General features: G+C 40.1%; 1 protein-coding gene across 5 annotated transcripts in view; it reads right to left on the bottom strand.

The window, feature by feature from the left end:
• The window catches only part of spel1 (DNA mismatch repair protein spel1), a 184347-nt gene that overhangs the window by 77826 nt on the left and 85712 nt on the right, over positions 1 to 20809 (bottom strand). For all 5 annotated transcript variants that reach the window (XR_012967616.1, XR_012967615.1, XM_076208394.1 and 2 more), the window contains 3 exons: positions 17282 to 17427; positions 16494 to 16665; positions 8287 to 8508 (listed from right to left, as the gene is read on the bottom strand). Coding sequence is in view for 3 of the 5 variants with exons in the window: in XM_076208394.1 (XP_076064509.1) it covers positions 8287 to 8508; positions 16494 to 16665; positions 17282 to 17427 (540 nt within the window). In the remaining 2 variants the exon portion in view is untranslated. The remainder of the gene's footprint in view (positions 1 to 8286; positions 8509 to 16493; positions 16666 to 17281; positions 17428 to 20809) is intronic.

Raw genomic sequence — 20809 nt, 5'->3', positions numbered from 1 at the left:
TTCGCATCATAAAATATAGTCGCCGCTTATATCGATCGTTCTCTCTTTCACCCGCGAATTTTGAAAACCACAGAGAATGGGATTCAGGGCGCATTTAAGAGAATGTAAAAACAGAGGGGCGACTACAATAAATATAATCAAGACGCCGATATGGCAGCGTCGCGAATCCACTTGCTCCTCATGACGCCTACGTGTGCGGCACCGTATGGAAGGGGTTAATCCCTCCTCTGATCCTGCCACAAGTGCAGTGTCATCAGCAAACAACAACTGGCTTATCTCCTACTTTTCTCCATTTTCTTTAATCATCTCCAATCCCCAACCCTTTACCCGTGTTTACCTTTCACACCACCCCATCCATGTATAAATTGAACAGCCAATGCAAAAAAATATATCCCTGGCAAAGACCCACCTTTACCTCAAACCAATCACTCCCTCCATACATATATATATATATATATTTTACACACAGTGAATGGTCTCCAGTGTACAGATATTGATCTTTTCAACCACATTAATTTTCACTTTAATTCCATGCCATCACAGTCAAGACTGATGAGGAGCTCAATGGAAGCATATAGGGAAACTGATATGTGGTCAAGCTAAGGACTTGAACCCAGCTCAGACCTAACAAGTGAACAGTGACTTAGACCACTGTGCTATCAAGATGTGTATATATGTATATATGTATATATATATATATATATTAGTAAAGGAGGGGAGCAGGTTCTCAGTAATAAAGGTGGAGTTAAAATGACAGCATTGTTGTAGTTGTTCAGTTTTTTCTTCGTATTCTCGATTTTCCTGATTAGAGATTTTCCATTAACCGGGTGAATTGAAACTAGGTCTCTATATTCTTCCATTTGTTCTTATTTGAAATCAACGTTTCGTCTTGAAAAAGACATTATCAAGATATAACTGAAATAACAAAAATTACATGGTAACAGTAAAGGTGCAAGACAATATCAAGATATAACTGAAATAACAAAAATTACATGGTAACAGTAAAGGTGCAAGACAATATCAAGATATAACTGAAATAACAAAAATTACATGGTAACAGTAAAGGTGCAAGACAATATCAAGATATAACTGAAATAACAAAAATTACATGGTAACTGTAATGGTGACAAAAAATAATAAAGATGACAATTTTGTGAAAATAAATACGAAGACTTACATTTAAAGGGAAGAGAGATAGAAGGGAGAGTGACAAGCCGAGGATGACTGATGTATATATACCTAAGATCAGGTCAGACAAAAGGGGGGCAGACAATAGGGATCTCAGAGGTCAAGGGGTAAGGGGGTTGGGGGGTGGGGGAGGGTTAGGCGGGTGTGGTCACCGAGGGTGAGGGAGGAGGTGGAAGTGAAGGGAGAGAGAGAGAAGGGGTAGAGGGAGGGGGGAGTGGGGGATTTTCATTTCTATATAATGGGATAGAAGAGATTAGATTGCTCTGGATGTTAATGATTGGAGCTTTGTCTTTAATATGAAAGGCTTCGAGTAATTGTAGTCTCCTAGGGTCATTGCTCGATCCAATAATTTTGGTGTTTTTGATCAAATCATCCCTTCTGAGTGCAGCGTTATGGGAATTCCTATGATGTTCTTTGATTGCTCCCTCTTGTAGATGTAAAGATAGGCGACGGCTGACTTTACATATAGTAAAACCAATGTAAGTACGAGAGAGGAGATTACAATCTCCTGTGGAACTTCATTACTAGTGTATATCGAAAACCCACCAACATGGATAAATGCATGAATGGCAAGAGCGAGTGCACAGACAAGTACAAGAAAGGTGTCATTAGAGCATATGTAAAAAGAGCCATATCAGTGTGTTCCTCATGGCAAGCTTTACACGGTGAACTTCAACACCTTAAACAAATGCTCACAAACAATGGGTATTCTAACACTGACTTTGATTCTATTACCAAGAAACTGCTAGAATCCCATCTCACAATCAAAGAACCACAGACTGCACCCTCTTGTAGATGTAAAGATAGGCGACGGCTGACTTTACATCTAGTAAAACCAATGTAGGTATGAGAGAGGAGATTACAATCTCTTGTGGAACAGCGGTATTGATACACTGCATTAGTTCTAGATGTGAAGTCTGATCGCCTAGACAAATTGTTTGTCATGATCAGAGAGGAAGTTTTGGGACTTTTGTAGTAGATGAGAACTCTGATTTTGTTGTTCTCATTTGTAGGAAGGCAATTCTTATGAATGATATCTCTAATGACTTTTTAATCTTTTTTGTAATTACTAGTGAAGGTGTTTCTGTAGTAAATGTTAATGAGGTTATGATTCTGTGGTTCTTTGATTGTGAGATGGGATTCTAGCAGTTTGTTGGTAATAGAATCAAAGTCAGTGTTAGAATACCCATTGTTTGTGAGCTTTTTACTAAGGTGCACTCGCTCTTGCCATTCATGCATTTATCCATGTTGGTGGGTTTTCGATATACACTAGTAATGAAGTTCCACAGGAGATTGTAATCTCCTCTCTCATACTTACATTGGTTTTACTAGATGTAAAGTCAGCCGTCGCCTATCTTTACATCTACAAGAGGGAGCAATCAAAGAACATCATAGGAATTCCCATAACGCTGCACTCAGAAGGGATGATTTGATCAATAACACCAAAATTATTGGATCGAGCAATGACCCTAGGAGACTACAATTACTCGAAGCCTTTCACATTAAAGACAAAGCTCCAATCATTCACATCCAGGGCAATCTAATCTCTTCTATCTCATTATATAGAAATAAAAATCCCCCACTCCCCCCTCCCTCTACCCCTTCTCTCTCTCTCCCTTCACTTCCACCTCCTCCCTCACCCTCGGTGACCACACCCGCCTAAACCTCCCCCACCCCCCAACCCCCTTGACCTCTGAGATCCCTATTGTCTGAACTGATCTTAGGTATATATACATCGGTCATCCTCGGCTTGTCACTCTCCCATCTTTCTCTCTTCTCTTACAAAGGATTACAAAGGCGGAGCATGCCGACAGGAGACCTTTTGATCCATATCTAGGTCGGATGCGAAAAAAAAATTATATCAATAATAAAATGATAAATAAAAACTATAACAATGTCAATAACAAATAAAATACATAAATAAATGCATAGGTACAGTTAAACAATAAACAAACAGGTAAATAGTAAATAATAATGAATTGACATATAACTAATAATAAATGAAAATCAGACAGACAATTGATAACAAAACAAAAACAAATAATATAAGATAAATTATAATCATTACAGCATCTTACTTAGGTATTTATCTAAATGATTCTTAAAGCTTCGAACTGAACTACATTGCACTACCTGTGCAGGAAGTTTATTCCATTCATCAACTACACGGTTGGCAAAGTTGTTTCTACCTACTTCCAAATTGAATCTATTTCCAGACAGTTTGAGACCATTGTTTCTTGTCTGATTTTCATTCAATGTGAAAATTTTGTCACTTTTGATGTCGTCAATTCCCTTTAAAATCTTAAAGACCTGTATCAAGTCACCTCTGAGTCTACGCTTTTTTAGGGAAAACAGATTCATGTGTTTTAGTCGATTTTCGTATGATTTATTTTTGATATTTGGAATCAGTTTTGTGGCTCGCCGTTGTACTTTTCCCAGTCTGTCAATGTCTTTAATGAGATTCGGTGACCATACGGAAACAGCATATTCCAAATGTGGACCAACTAACGATTTATATAGCTTGTTAATGAGTGATGGACTTTTGAAATCAAAAGATCGCACTATCAGTCCTAGAAACTTATTTGCTTTCTCAGAGGCTGAAATACACTGCTTGGATGATTTGAGGTCGTTACTGATAATTACGCCGAGATCTTTTTCACTATCCACTTTTGTTAACGAATTTCCAAATAACTTGTAATCGTACTTACTGTTATTTTTACCTATGTGCATTACCTTGCATTTACTTGTGTTAAATTTCATTAGCCACTTTTCAGACCATTGCTGTAATTTATCTAAATCTTCTTGAATATCTAATTGGTTTGAGTGATCATTTGCCACTCCGCACAGTTTTGTATCATCAGCAAATTTGGAAACAGTAGATTTTAGTCCATGGTCTCTATCATTTATATATACTATGAATAGAGGTGGCCCAAGAACGGAACCCTGAGGAACTCCACTTGCAACACTTTTCCATCCAGAAGTTTTTCCATTTAAAACAACTCTCTGTTTTTGACCATTCAACCAATTACTAGTCCAACCTAATAGGCTACCACTTATTCCATGCAAAGCTAATTTAGTAAGTAGTCTTTCGTGTGGGACGGTATCAAAAGCTTTTGCAAAGTCTAGATATATTAAATCTATATTGTTTCTTTTGTCATAATTCGAGATAACTGTGTTGTAGAATTCGAGTAAGTTAGTCACGCAAGAACGTTTCCGTCTGAAACCATGCTGGTTATCATTTATCAAACGGTTACTTTCTAAATGATGTTCGATAGCATCACTGATGATAGTTTCCATTATTTTTCCTACGATTGAAGTCAAACTTATAGGCCTATAGTTATTTGGTTTCTTTTTGTCACCTTTTTTGAATATGGGAGTAACGTTAGCTAACTTCCATTCTCTTGGGACATCTCCGGATATGATGGATTTCTTGAAAATAATTTCTAATGGAACAACATTCTCATTTTTCATTTCCTTCAAGATTCTTGGATGCCAACCATCAGGCCCTGGTGTTTTATTAACTTTGAGTTTGTCTATAGACCTTTTAATTTTTTCTTTTGTTATATTTACCGTAGTGAGTAAGTTTACTCCAGACTTTTCACAGGTTTCAGTTTGGAATTCACTTTCAGGTGTTTCGTTTACGAATACCGAGATAAAACAATTGTTTAAGATATTATACATTCCTTCATTTGAATATTCAAGTTGACCGTCTGCAGATAATAGTGGACCAATGTGATTCCTAACAACCTTTTTATCTCTAATGTAACTATAGAATTCTTTGGGATTCTCTTTGGATTTTTCAGCGATGTTCATTTCGTATTGTCGTTTTCTTTTTCTTATTGTCTTTTTTAAATCTCTCTGTATTGATACATAACTTTCATAGTAATTAGATGCACCTGAGCACTTATATTTCTTATAAGCCTGTCTCTTTTTAGCAATAGTTTTTTCAGTTTCTTTGTCGAGCCACTTTGGGCGAGCCTGATTTGGGGGACGTCTGTCCTTAAAAGGAATGTAAGTTTGAATCATCTTAGTGAGCGTATTTTGAAATATTTCCCACATCTGATCTACAGGTCTTTCGTTTAATTTTGCCTCCCAATCTGTAAGCTGAAGCTCCTGACGTAGTCCTATGAACTGAGCTTTACTGAAATCGGGTATTTTAGAAACACAAGTATCTATTCTAAAATTGTTTAGGAGTTTGAATCTAAGTTGTGATCGCTATTTGCAACAGATTCACCGACTTCTACATCAGTTACCATGCTTTCGCGGCTAGTGATCAAAAGATCGAGTAAGTTTCCATATCTTGTGGGCTCTTTTACATGCTGAATTAAGTAACTGTCACCAAGAAAATCAATCAAGCGACTACCTATATGGCCATGTTCAAGGGTCATGCAATCATTGTCAGTAAAATTGAAATCACCCATTATCAATAAATCCCGGTTGCAGAAACTAGACAGTTCTTGAAATAACAGTTTGTCACCTGCTAATGATAATGTCTTTGGCCTATATATTACACCTATATTCATTTTTTTTCCATCTGTTTGGGTTAAGGGGGTACGCGACACCTGGGGGGGTGAATTTGGTCAAGATATGGCATTTTTCAAAACTGTGTTCAAAATGTTCGTATACCACATAGAAATAAATCCTGACAAATAATTTTCCAGCCGCGCGCAATTTAAAGGTCCTGGGTGAGGTTTAAAGGGACAGATTTAAAGGCGCAACCCACACTAGAGGGAGGCGTGCCACTTAGTACCTTCAGACACAGCGAATAACGTTGAAATTTGATTGAATTTACACTTGCCCAGTGTATCAACAGCCAATACGATTGTGGAGGGGAAGGGAGGAAGGTGGAGGGAGAATATTTCGCCAACTTTGTGCGAAACTAAGCGTTAGTTACCGGCTAGCTCTGAAAAGGGAAGTACGCATGTCTCATGAGCTCTCATTGCAATCTATTACTTTAGCTAGTACATATTACTCTTTAGTACAGTCATCATGGGTAGCAAAAAGAACAAAAGAACATCACAATGACAAAAAACAGCAGTTAAAGATGGCAAGCAGTCAAAGACGACTAAAGATCTCACCACCTCTCACTCCACCACCGCCCTCACCTGCACCTCTGTGACGGTGACAGAGGTAAAGGACAACATTAGACTAAACAATTCAAAGAGGAAGATTAAATCCAAAGAAGAAAGCAAGAGGAAAAAGATCAAGGCTATACAGGAAGAAGAAAGAAGAAGGGACATCATATGATGTTGGAGGGGGTGCCCTACCAACATAGATTGGCGAGGGGAATCTGATGAGGAAAGAGAAGGCGCCCACTACTGCAAAATAAACCTCTTTCCAATGATTTAGATACCCTGAAGACCCCCAGCAGAGAGGTTTCATATGAAGAAACCGCCAAAGGTGCAAAAAAGTAAATTATATGATGTTGTCGTCTGTGCGTCGTCACTACTGTGACATACTTATACTTTAGTTTTTCAGTATTTAAAGTACTTATAATTAAAATATGTTGATAATTTTTACTGTACTTACTTATTATATAATAAGAATTAAGCCATGAAAAAATCAGTCAAATTGGTGAAACTATAAGCAAGTTACAGATATATTCATATTTCAAGTTGCCATATCTCCGTTCAATATTTTTCTACTTTTTTTTAATCATAAAAAATCTAATATACATCAGATTTAGATTAAACTTACAGGGAATATTACTTTTAGTAACTGCTAGGGCCGATCATTCGAATATTTTGAATAGGATGAAAGAGTTCGGAGTAATAATGGAAACAAGAGCAAAAAAATTGCATTTTTCACGATTTTTGCCAGACATTAAAATTGAAATGCCTGTATGCAAAAGTATAAAGGAAATTGTTCAATTACTCAATGACCGGCCCTAGGTGTGCCTACTGACTAATCATAGCCAAAATATAAAACAAATTGGTCCACGTATTATGGTGCTGTGCACTTTTAAATGTCGCTACTGGTATACGTACATGTGTACATACATCATTCTGCTTCACCTAAAATGTAGGCAATATGGATACCTATTTACCTGAGAAGTTTCAGCTCTTTACTCTAAATATTTTAGAAAATGACCTCCAGGTGTCGCGTACCCCCTTAACTCAACCCACAAACTATCATATGCATCCTGTTTCACTTTCTCTAAAACACAAGCATGAACATTGTTTTTAACGTACAATAGAACACCCCCACCTTTCTTGTGGTTTCTATCCTGATGAAAGTGTTTAAATCCTGCAATATTAAATTCAGCTTCGAACTGTGTACCATTTAACCATGTCTCAGTTATTCCCATCATATCGTGATTTTCGCTTTTGACATACGCCTGTATTTCTTGAAATTTGTTCTTAATACTACGAGCATTAAAGTACATAGTTTTAAGAAACTCGTGATTATTTCTTTTTGACACATTTTGAATTTCAATATGTCTTATATTATCATTTTGTTTTTTATTTATACCTTGCTCTATATTATTATTTGGTCCTTCATTGACATTCAATGCCTCATTAACATTTCTCCTTTAAATGTAAGTCTTCGTATTTATTTTCACAAAATTGTCATCTTTATTATTTTTTGTCACCATTACTGTTACCATGTAATTTTTGTTATTTCAGTTATATCTTGATAATGTCTTTTTCAAGACGAAACGTCGATTTCAAATAAGGGAAGAATATAGAGACCTAGTTTCAATTCACCCGGTTAATGGAAAATCTCTAATCAGGAAAATCGAGAATACGAAGAAAAAACTGAACTACAACAATGCTGTCATTTTTAACTCCACGTGTATATATATATATATATAATATCTGTATAAATATAAGAGAGAAAAGAAAAGGGTACTCTATGTTCAGGAAGTCAATGGTTCTTGGAATGATTTCTGGAGGAAAATTACTACACAACATTTAATGTAGGTAAAAGAACCAAGTTACACACAAAAAAAAAAAAAAAAAAAAAAAAAAAAAAAAAAAAAAAAAATCTGGGCATAACCCCTTGTTCAGTTGGGCACAAGCTTCAGCAAACAGCAGTAAAATGATGAAAAATCTGCCCACTCTTTCCATATCACCAGACAGTTATGTCACAACTCACCTTTATCAAAACAACAGTCATTTGGAATAAAGGAAATATCATCCTGAAGTTCTAAACAAGGGTGTCTTGCAGCTGTTATCTTTATTACTCCAGTGCCAGTTGGATGTAGCTTTGGACGAACATAAGGAATAGGTGCAGAGACTGCAGCAGAAGCCAAGGCATAAATGCAGTCTAATGTTGAAAGAACGTGTCCCACTTGCTGGAACACTTCAATATATCCAGCTGAAACAGAAAACAAAATAAATAAATTAATACATACATATACCAAGGGCTTCTTTCCCCTTATAAGGGCAGTAGCAAAAGTCAGAGGCATAAATAACTCCCACCCATTTCATCCCCTATACTCCACTTCCATTCACCACCCCCTCCCTCCCTCTTTTCTTGGCTCCTCCTGGATAATGGGTCATCCCTGGATCTCACCCATTGCCCTGGGTCAGTAGCAATACAGCAAGACACAGCACATATACAGCAAGGCCACTTCATTTAATCAGCAGCACCCTTCTCCATCCCCTCATGCCGAAAAAGAGAAGACAGTGAGAAATCCCTTCAGGCTGCAGCAAAATATCATTGCCACCCACTCCCTAACCCCCCATCCCTCACCCACTCCGCCCCATGCATCACATCATCATCCATTCACACCTTTCTTCTGTCTTCTCTCTTCCTTCCTCAACAGACATCTCCCTCTTTCCCAATGCCCCTTTTACCCCATTCATTCATCTCATCCTTGGTCACCCCCTTATGTTCACTCTATCCTCATCTGCCTTCCACAATTCTTTTACTAATCTTTCTTCATTCATTTTTTCCATGTATCAAAACCATCCCAAACCTCTTTCATCAACCCTATTTCACAATTCCCTTTCCACCCCAGCTCTCCTCACCTCCTTGTTTCTCACTCTATCCAAACTAGTAACTCCTACTTTACTTCTAAGGCATTTCATCTCATTTCATCTACACATTTAAACTCTTCCTCTCTTATGTTCCATGTTTCTGCCCCATACAGTACTGTTGGCACAATCTCCTCTTAACATTTATTCTTAACCCCTTCGATATGATGACGCCTACGTAGGTGTCATGAGGAGCAAGTGGGTATGCAAGGATGCCGATGTCGGCGTCTTGATTATATATATTGTAGTTGTACCTGCATGACCCCCATACTCTGTAAACTGGCTTCATCATATTTTCTATGGTTATCAAAATTCACGGGTGAAAGAGAACGAGCAATACAGCAGTAACTTTATTTTTTATAATGCGAGTATTATGACGCAACATAGCGCGTTTGGCAGCTAATACTGCCCGTGAGATTTTGGCCCGGAGTGAAGGGGTTAAATATCTATTTCACATTACACTTTTTAATTTCCCAAAGGCATTAATTTGGTTCTCTCAATCTATATTCTACCTCCACCTCCACTCCCTCTCCTGCCACATTCACACCCAAGTATCTAAAACTATACACTTCCTCCAGTCTCTTTCCCTTAATACTCACTTCCAATTTGTTTCCATCCTTTCCCCTTGTACATCTCTTCAACTTACTTTTACCCACATTTGTCTTCAACTTCCTTCTTTTGCACACTTTCCCAAACTCTGTTACTAACTTCCTTAATCCCTCTGATGATCCTGCTACAAGTGCAGTGTTGTCAGCAAATAACAACTGGCTTATTTCATACTTTTCTCCATTTTCTTTAACCATCTCCAACCCCTGGCTCATTACCCTTACACCACCCCATCCATATACAAAAAAAACAGCTATGGCGACATAACACACCCCTGGTGAAGTCCCACCTTTACCTCAAACCAATCCATTTCTAATTCTCACACCTGCTCTACTACTCTCGTAAAAACTAATGACTAATCTAAACAGCTTTCATCCTATTCCATATATCTGCAATACCTCCCACAGTGCCTTCCTTACCCTGTCATAAGCCTTTTCCAAATCCATAAAGGCCCACAAAAAGTATCCCTACCTTTTCCCATAGCTTTCTCTTATATCTGTCTTACCATAAAAATCTGATCTATGCAACACCTACCTTTCCTAAACCAACACTATTCCTCACCAATTACTCCCTCTGTTCCTTTCTTAATCCAATCAAAACCCTCCCATAAGCCTTCCCAACTACACTCAACTAACTGAGCCCTCTGAAACTATAACACTCACACTTGTCCCCTTTTCCTAGTCTCCACCCAATACATTATCATCGGCACAATCACCCTTTTATATATTATCTTCATTGCATCCATTTCCAGCTGCCTATTTCTCATGACACTTTTTAATCTCCCTAGGCATTTACTCATTTCTGTCAATCTACAATCTACTTCCACTCCTCCATTCCCTGTCATATGCTGCCCCAAATACTTAAAATTATCCACTTCCTCCAGTCTATCTCCTTAAAGATTTGCTTCCAATTTTCTGCTATCCTCTACCCTTGCACATCTCATTACCCATTTACCTTCAACTTTCTCTTATCGCATACCTTCCCAAATTCCATCACTGTGGGAAGTATTGCAGATATGTGGGATAGAAGGAAAGCTTTTAAGAGCATTCAAGAGTTTTTACAACAGTAGTAGAGCTTGTGTTAGGATTAAAAATGGAAAGTGAGTGTTTGAGGTAAAGGTGGAACTTTGTCTGGGATGTGTTATGTTGTCCTGGCTGTTCAATTATACATGGATGGGGTGGTGCAAGAGGTAATTGCACAGGTAGTGGGTCAGGGATTGGAGATGGTTAAAGAAAATGGAGAAAAGTAGGAGAGAAGTCAGTTGTTGTTTGCTGACAACACTGCTTGTAGCAGGATTAGAGGAGGGATTGAGGAAGTTAGTGACAGAGTTTGGGAAGGTGTGTGAAAGAAGGAAGTTGAAGATAAATGTGGGTAAAAGTAAACTATACCTATGCATTTATTTATGTATTTTGTTTGTTGCATACATTATTATAGTTTTTTTTTATAATTATTATTTTATTATTATTATGATATTTTTTCCGCATACAACCTAGATATGGACCAAAAGGTCTCCTGTCGGCATGCTCCGCCTTTGTAATCCTTTGTAAAGTAATGGGATGTACAAGGGTGAAAGTGGCAGCAGACTGGAGGTGAGTGCTAAGGGAGAGAGACTGGAGAAAGTGTATAGTTTTAGACACTTGGATGCAAATGTGATGGGAAAGAGAGGAGTGAAAGTGAAGGTGAAGGTAGAATGTAGATTGAGAGATGCAATTAACCCCTTCCATACGGTGCCACACACGTAGGCGTCATGGGGAGCAAGTGTATTCGCGAGGCTGCCATATCGGCGTCTTGATTATATTTATTGTAGTCGCCCCTCCATAATGACATTCTTTCTAATTCTTTTGTAATCGCATTTTCTATGGTTATCAAAATTCACGGGTGAAGAGAGAACGATCGATATAAGCGGTGACTATATTTTATGATGCGAGTATTATTACGACACGTCGTACGGCTGGCATTGGCTGCTGCCACCGAGATCTAAGTCCATGACGCCTACGTGTGCGGCACCGTATGGAAGGGGTTAAATGCCTTGGGGGATTAAAAATTGTAATGAGAAATACATTTGGGAATGGATGCTAAGAGGAGATTGTATGAAGGAGTGACTGTGCTGACAGCACTGTATGGGGCAGAAACATGGAACATAAAAGAGGAATAGAGGAGGAGTTTGAATGTGTTTGAGATGAGGTGCCTGAGTTGGGAGATAGGGTTGATGAAAGAGTACTGGGATGGTCTGGACACTTGGAAAGAATGAGTGAAGAAAGACTAGTAAAAGAGGTGTGGAAGGGTGAGGTGGAAGGAGTGAACATGAGGGACAACCTAGGATAAGGTGGATGGATGAGGTAAAAGGGGCATTGGGAAAGAGGGGAATGTCTGTTGAGGAAGGATGGGAGGGGATAGAAGATAGGGGTGAATGGAGAATGGTTGTGTATGGATGACACTGTGATGCATGAAAGGGAGTGGGTGGGGGATGGGGGTGAGGGAGTATGTGTGAGAAATAAATTGATGCAGCCTGAAGGGATTTCTCCCCATCTTCTCCTTTTCTGCATGAGGGGATTCGGTCGCCAATTTAATGAAGTGGCCTTGCTGTCGATGTGCTGTGTCTTACAACACTGCTTCTGTCCAAGGGCAGTTGGCAAGATGCAGGGATGATCTGTCATCCAGGAGGTGCCAAGATAAGAGGGAGGGAAGGGGTGGATGGTAATGGAGTATGTTGGGGATAGAATAGGTGGGAGTGGTTTTTCTGCCTTTGTTTTTTGGCTACCTCCCTTGTATGAGGGAAAAGCCTTTGGTATATGTATGTATTCATTACTATTTATCTGTCCATTTATTATTATTTACTAATTTCCTGTTTGTTTATTACTTAACTTTACCTATTTATTTGATTTATTATCACTTATATTATTGTTTCTATTTATCATAATTATAATTTTTTCATATCTGACCTTGTTATGGACCAAAAGTTCTGTCGGCATGCTCCTCCTGTGTAATCCTTTGCTGTGTGCAAGAATCTGACTTGTATTGAAGAAGGAAAAGGAGCAGGACCACCAGGAGAGGCTGAGAGAAGTGTGGGAAGTGGTGATGGATGGAGCAGAGGTGGGAGTGGAAGAGGAATGTTTGTGTTTCAAGAGGGAAGTAACAAGGTGTGCAAAGATGGTATGTGGAATAAGAAGAATTGGAGGGAATAAGAGTGGGATGATGAAGTAAAGATGGTTGTGGAGCAGAAGAAGCAAGCACTTGTGGATTGGTTGCAAAGTAGGACTCAGGAAACATGACAGGTACAAAAAGCAAAACATAGGCAAAAAGATGGGGTACGAGTACAACAGAAACCCTTGAAAAGAATAAAAAAAATGTTTTGTAAGGATGTTATGGGAGGAAGAGGAGGTGCATCAAGCAGAGAGAAAAAGGTAAAAGGTGTAGATGAATGGATGTTAATGGAAGTGCAGGTGGGAAGATGGGAAGAATATTTTAGAGAACTGTTTAATGTAGAGGATAGGGATTGATTGATTGTGATAGTGGGAAGCACTAAGAAAATGATGATAAGAAAGGAAATGGAAATTATAAGAAAAGATGAGGTACACCTAGATCTCTTAATTCAACACTCACCAACTGCCACTTGTGAAGACATTTGGGCCCACGACAGAAACCCATTTCAATAATTGGTGTTTTATGTCCTGGGTCAATTCCTGTTGGATTAAAATACCTAGGTTTACAAGGACCTTCGAAAACGATGACAGCTGATAAAGCACCTGGGTTTGATGGCTGTCATGTAGAGAGTCTGAAGAAGGGAGGTACAGTAATAGTGGACTGGCTAATGAAGTTGTTTAATGTGTGTCTGAAGGGAGAATGCCAGAGGACTGGAGGAGTGTTTGCATAGTTCCACTTTTACAGGGGAAAAGAGAACAAAAGTGACTTGTAATTTTATAGGGTGCAGTTTGTTGAGTGTAGTTGGAAAGGTTTATGGAGGATTTTAATTGAGAGGATTTGGAGAGGAACAAAGAAAGTAATTGGTGAGGAGTAATGTGGGTTGGAAAGGTAGAGGAAGCATGGATCAGATTTCTGGGGTAAGGACATTTTCAGACCTTCATGGATTTGGAGAAGGCTTATGACAGGGTAGACAGGAAAGCACTGTGGGAGGTTCTGCAGATAAATGGAATTGGGGAAAAGCTGTTAAGGGTAGTCACAAGTTTTATGAGAGAACCCTGTATTATATTTGGAAATGCAGAGAGCAAGTGCTTTGAGGTAAAGGTGGGGCTGTGTCTGGGATGTGTTATGTTGCTATGGCTGTTCAATGTGTACATGGATGGGGTAGTATGGGAGTTAAATGAGAGGATCATGGGCAGGGGATTGGAGATGGTTAAAAACTATGGAGAGAAGTGGGAGGCAAACCAGTTATTATTTGCAGATGGCAGTGCACTTGTGGCAGGGTTAGAGGAGGGGTTATGGCAGTTAGTATTGGAATTTGGGAAGGTATGCGATAAGAGAAAGTTGCAGGTAAATGTGGGTTAAAGTAAAGTGATGAGATGTACAAGGGGAGAGGATGGTAGCAAGCTGGAAGGAAGTCTTAACCTCCTCAATACGAATCAAATTCATGTGCATGGCATTGGATGCCTAATGTATGATGCATCACACTACTTACATAAATATACCAAGGCTTTTTCCCCCTTCCAAGGGAGGTAGCCAAAAAGGGAAAGGCATAAAAACACTCCCACCCATTTCATCCCTAAATACACTCCACACCCCTCCCACCCTTCCTCTCATCTGAGCACCTCCTGGATGACGGGTCATCCCTGCACCCTGCCCACCGCCCTGGGTCAGAAGCAGTGTCGCAAGACACAGTACATCCACAGCAAGGCCGCTTCATTTAATCGGCGACCCCCCCTCTCCGTCCCCCTTTGCATATAAGGCGAGGACGGGGAGAAATCCCTTCGGACTGCGTCAAAATTTACTCACACATACTACCCCACCCCCCCGCCCATTTCTCCTCATGCAGTCACAACATCAATCATATACAACCATTCTCCACTCACCTCTGTCTTCCGTCCTCTCCCTTCCTTCCTCAACAGACATTCCCCTCTTCCCCAAAGCCCCCTTCACCCCATCCATCCACCTCATCCTAGGACGTCCCCTCATGTTCACTCTCTCCACATCTGCCTTCCATACCTCTTTTACTAGTCTTTCTTCACTCATTCTTTCCATGTGTCCAAACCATCCTAATATTCTTTCATCAACCCTATCTCCCAAATCCTTTTTCACCCCTGTTCTCCTCCTCACCTCCTCATTTCTCACTCTATCCAGCCTAGTAACCCCCACCATACTTCTCAGACACCTCATCTCAAACACATTCAAACTCCTTCTCTCTTCTTCTCTTATGTTCCACGTTTCTGCCCCATACAGTGCTGTTGGCACAATCACTCCTTCATACAGTCTCCTCTTTGCATCCATTCCCAAATGTCTATTCCTCATTACACTCTTTAAACCACCAAGGCATTTACTCGCTTCTCTCAATCTACATTCTACCTCCACCTTCACTCCACCTTTTCCTGCTACACTTGCACCCAAGTATCTAAAACTATCCACTTCCTCCAGTCGCTCTCCCTTAATGTTCACTTCCAGTCTACTGCCACTTTCACCCCTTGTACATCTCATCACCTTACTTTTACCCACATTTATCTTTAGCTTTCTTCTATCACATACTCTCCCAAACTCTGCCACCAGCTTCCTCAATCCCTCCTCTAACCCTGCCACACTACTTGCGTTATAAAAATATAGTCACTTCTGTACTACTCATTCTCTTTCACTCAGAATAATAATAAACAAAGAAAATGTGATCAAACCAGTTCACAGAATTCAGGGGTAACTTGGCTACAACTACAAAATAAATATAATCAATGCTGATGCCACATATACCCACTCATGCCTCATGATGCCTTTGTAGGAGTCATTGTATTGAAGAGGTTAAAGGAGAGAGGATGGATGGATGTGGGTGAAAAAGGCTTTGAGCAAGGAAGTGAGAAGGCAGGGGATAGGGGTAATTGGAGAATGGTTGAGTACAGATGATATTTTGATCTAGCCTAAAGGGATTCTCAATTTTCTACATGAGGGGACAGGGAGTGGGAGTATCACCATGTAAGGGAATCAGCCTTGCTTTGAATGTACTGGATTTTGCTGCAATGCTTCAGACCCAAGTGGTGGGCAGGAGACAAGGATGACCCTTCATCCATGAGGAGCTACAATGAGAGGGAAGCAAGGGTGGTGGATGGGAGTGGAATGGGTGGGAGTGGGTGTGTGCCTTTGACTTGGCTAATTCTCTTATATGGAGAAAGAATACCCTTGGTATATAAAAGTGGGCAAGATGCAGGGATGACCCATCATCCAGCTGGAGCCAAGAAAAGCGGGAGGGAGGGGTGGTGAATGGGAGTGGAGTATGTGGGGATGAAATGGGTGAGAGTGGATTTATGCCTTTGACTTTGGCTACCTTCCTTGTAGAGGGGAAAAAGCCATTTATATATGTATGTATATAGAGTAGAATAGTGTCTGGTAGGACTTCAATCAGTACCTAATTGGGTCATTAAATGTGAAATGATGTGGTGCGAATAAGAGCAAAAGAGAAGAGGCTGAGAGTGTGTTTAACAGAAGATGGATGTGCTAGCACTGAAACAAAATGGAAAAGGCATGAGTGAGAGGGAATAATAATTCATATGCTGTCTTAAAACATACCTGCAATATTGATTATTTCTTCAACAACGCTCTTTTGCTGTTCAACATATTCCTCCTTTGCAGACAAGTACTGGTCATTCAGGTCTTGTAAAGCACTATTACGAAAACGGACTCCTGATTTATTTGCATCAATCATGTGGTAACTTCGGTTATTGCGCAGAGCTTTCTCTTCCTGTAAAGGGAATTTTAATATAAAATCATATATTTTGTGTCTCTGAATGTATAGTACATTCCCTAATATGGTTGGTTATGGGACTGATATCAAGTGCCAACCTATCAAAATCAGTGAGATAATACTCATAACAAATGAAACTAAACAACAATTAACAGCACCACAACAAGGAAAAAAGAATATATATATATCTATAGAGAGAGAGAGAGAGAGAGAGAGAGAGAGACATAGAGATCGAGAGAGAGAGAATGTTTGAGACCTTTGATATCGACCATTATCCATCCCTATATAGAGTAGTGACAAAGAATCATCCAGAAGGCAAGATACTTTCTCAGAGGCTACAAGAAAAAATACTACCACAACTACAAACAAGAAATAGCCTATCTATACACAAAAGGTTTCCCACCCCTTATCAGGGAAGTAGCCAAGTCAAAAGGCATGTCCTCAGTCCCATCCACCACCCTTTCCTCACTCTCATCTTAGCTCCTTGTGGATGAATGATTGTCCCTGTCTCCTTTTAAGGGAAAATAACCCCTTGGTATATGCATGTATTTCTAAATGTCTTTGATTCTGGAAAAGAAAAAGACCATGACAACAAACAGTGATTTCAACCTACCTTTAATGTTACTCTAAAGAAGTAGCCTAATTGTGCATTTGATTCCAGTTTTAGTGTCTTGCCTGCATCCAAACACAAATCTGAGGCCACCTTTTTCACTTGCCTTTGTATATCTTTCTCCAGTTCATCCATTTTCTCCCTCAGCTCTAGAAGGGAAAACATACACATAGTTATACACACTGCCATTATAATAACTGCTACTTAAAATTTCACTGACTGGAAACCTGATCTTTCTACGTTACTGGCTGAAAGTAGTAGAAGTAACTGACTGTCAACTATCCATGTGTGACAAGGTGTAAGAAATGCAAATGAAGTTGACACAAATCTTGGATCATTTTGAGAATGTCAACCCCTCAGAGCTGCACCTCCTGATATAGGTGTGTGGGTTAACAGGTTTTGAAAGTAAGCTCTGCTATTCATTTTCAAGGACCACAAGCAGGTATCCCCGTCTGGGGTATTGGCTGCTTGTTATTGTGGCAAAGTAGCATGCAGTTGATATTTTAGGGTCTATATGGGGCGCCCCTACGGACCAGAGCCACACATCATTTTGTCTATCATAGAAGAAAACTCTGTTCATAGAGAAATGATGACACTTTTATACTATGACTGTCCCTCCGTTATGCTGTCCCCCAACCCCTTGTTGCTGTCCTGTACCATTTCTCTGAGTATTCTTTGTCTGTGGTGGGGGAAAAGAATACTGCCACCAAGTATTTCCACTTGGATTGTAAGAGGCGAGAAGAAAGGGACGGGGAGTGGGACTAGGCATCCTTCTCCTTGTAGCCCCACAGGGGACATTCCTAAACAAAAAAGAGAAGGCATAAGAGGGTCTGGGAGTTTTCGGAACAGCACCCTAAGGTTTGGGTCTTTTAATGTGCGTGGATGTGGTACAGATGAGAGTAAAAGGGAAGAGATAGGTAGTATGTTTGTGAGAAGAAAGATGGATGTGTTGGCTTTGAGTGAAACTAAGTTGAAAGGGAAGGGTGAGTGTAAGTTTGGGAGTGTAAGTGGGAAGTTATCAGGAGTGAAGAGAGGGTGAGGGAGGGAAGGCGTGGCTATTCTAGTAAGTGAAGAGATAGGTAAACGGGTAGTGGAGTGGAAGGAGGTTTCCTCAAGGATAATGTGGATGAAGGTGAAACTGGGAAAGGAGATGTGGGTCTTTATAAGTGCATATGGGCCTGGCAGTGAGAAGAGTGTAGAAGAAAGAGAGGCCTTTTGGATAGATTTAAATGAGTGCATAGAGGATTTAGGGAGAAATGTCAATGTAATAGTACTGGGAGACCTTAATGCTAGAGTAGGAAATGGTCCAATCGATGGAGTGGTTGGGAAATGTGGAGTTCCAGGAAAGAATCGTAGTGGAGAGTTGATGGTGGAAATGTGTCTAGAGAGTTGATGATAGCAAATACAGTGTTTCGGAAGAAAGTGAAGCATAAGTACACATGGGAGAGGGTGGTGGATGAAAGGGTGGTAAATAGAGCGTTGATGGATTATGTAGTGGTAAATAGGATTATGATAGGAAGAGTTAAGGATGTACATGTGCTAAGGGGAGAGGGTGGGGGAATATCAGATCATTTTTTGGTGGAAGGTAAGTTGTTGTTGTCGTTCCCTAGACTGTCTGTCCGAGCAGTCCCGTCTCCCCAAGGAAGGCCACAGCCGAAACTGGGTTTTCCCACAAATCCTTTATAGAGTGTATGTTGTGTTGTTTGCGTGCATGATTGTGTATAATGCAGTCTTCCATTATGTGTTGTATGGTATGGGGTGAAGTGTTACATCCTGGGCAGCTGTTCACAACACGGTCGTCCAGCCTCTTCTGGTAGCTTAGAAGTGCTGGGTGGTGACCGCATCGCAGTCTGGCCAAGTGGACTCTGTCCTTTCGTAGGAGAGAGGATTCAGAAGGGTGGATATCAGGGGGTCTGGCATGCAGCAGTGTGTTGTCTTTCAGTGTGTTAATGGAGCGGTGAGTGATATGATTATGAATATGTTTCCGGAGGCTGGTATTTGGTGGTTGTGGAGGAAGAGAAGAGAGTATCTGTGCGTAATAAAGGTCTTTGGGTATAGTTTTAATGTTTCTTGGTGTGTGTGGGTGTTCTGCTATGTAGTGTAGCGGGTGTGATGTGTTTGTGGTGGCTGCAGCAAGTGTTTGTGTGCCTCTCATGTCGAGGTGGTCCTTGACTTTGAGGACTTTGGTTTCATGGTGTAAATGGTCTGTAGGTGTTGTATTTGTGCAGCCTGTAATTGTTTTTAGGGCTTTGTTTTGTATGATTTGAAGGGTGTTGTGGTGTGTCTCACTGAGATTAGGAGCCCATGCAGGACTCGCATAATTCATCACTGAGCGTATGCATTGTTTGTATATTGTTATATTAGTTTCTTTGTTTTGTCCAAATGTTGTTCCAGTGATTGACTTAAGTGCGTTAAGTCTAGGTGTGCATTTGTTTTTTATGTTTGTGAGGTGTTGTTTGAAAGACATGGATGTATCGTATGTTACACTAAGAATTTTCGGTGTGTTTGTGTGTGGTATTAGAGTGTTGTTGATGTAGAGATGAGGTATGTATTTGTGTTCTTTTGTCCAGTTGGTGAGAAGTGTTGCTGTAGATTTGGTTGGAGCTATTTTGAGTCTGTTTGTGATGAACCATGTGTTGAGTGTGTCAAGGTAAGGCTGGATTATTTCTGCAGCTTTGTCTGTGTTACGATGTGTGCATGTGATTGTTATGTCATCTGCGTAGGAAGAGATTTGTATTTCTGAGGTGTCTGGTGTGGGTAAGTCATGCATGTTTAGATTAAATAATGTGGGGGATAGAACTGAGCCCTGTGGTACTCCGTTCTTAATGTTTCTGATGTGCGATGATTGGCCATTATATGACACATGAGCATTCCTGCCTGCCAGATAATTGGCCAGCCATCTTTTGGTGTTATTGTGCATGTCTGTGTTATATATTTTATTTGTTAGGTTGTGGCGGGGGATAGCATCAAAAGCTTTACTAATGTCCAATGTTATAAGAAGTGTTCTGTGGTGGGGCCTATCTGAATTGATGCCATCTAAAATTCTTTGTGTGAGGTTTGTCAGAAGAGTGTTTGTGGAGTGTAGTGGCCTAAAACCGTGTTGTGAGTCAGCAAGGGGAATATATGGTGTGACAAGTTTAAGTATTAGGCGTTCAATGACTTTAGAGGGGGTGCAGAGAAGTGTGATTGGGCGGTGCAATGTTGGGATTGTTGGGTCTTTGTTTGGTTTTGGAATGGTGATTATTTTACCATGCTTCCAGATGTCGGGTATAGTGTTGTGTGAATAGCTGTAGTTTGCAATGTTTGTGAGTGCGTGTATACCTTGTGGTCCAATGTGTTTTAGGTGGATGTTGCTTATATTATCAGGGCCACAGGCAGATGAGTGCTTGAGATTATGCATTATGAGTTTTGTCTGACTGTCTATGAAGGGTGTATAGTCTGAGTCTGTGGGGAAGTCTTTCTTACGTCGAATGGTGCGTCGGTCGTCAGGGTGAGATGTAAGATGGCTTGTCTGTGCAAAATGACGTATGA

This window comes from Oratosquilla oratoria, chromosome 25 (genome assembly GCF_046742065.1).
Source record: "Oratosquilla oratoria isolate Oo_2021 chromosome 25, ASM4674206v1, whole genome shotgun sequence".
Lineage (NCBI taxonomy): Eukaryota > Metazoa > Arthropoda > Malacostraca > Stomatopoda > Squillidae > Oratosquilla > Oratosquilla oratoria.
This window is presented reverse-complemented; position numbering and strand designations above follow the sequence as displayed.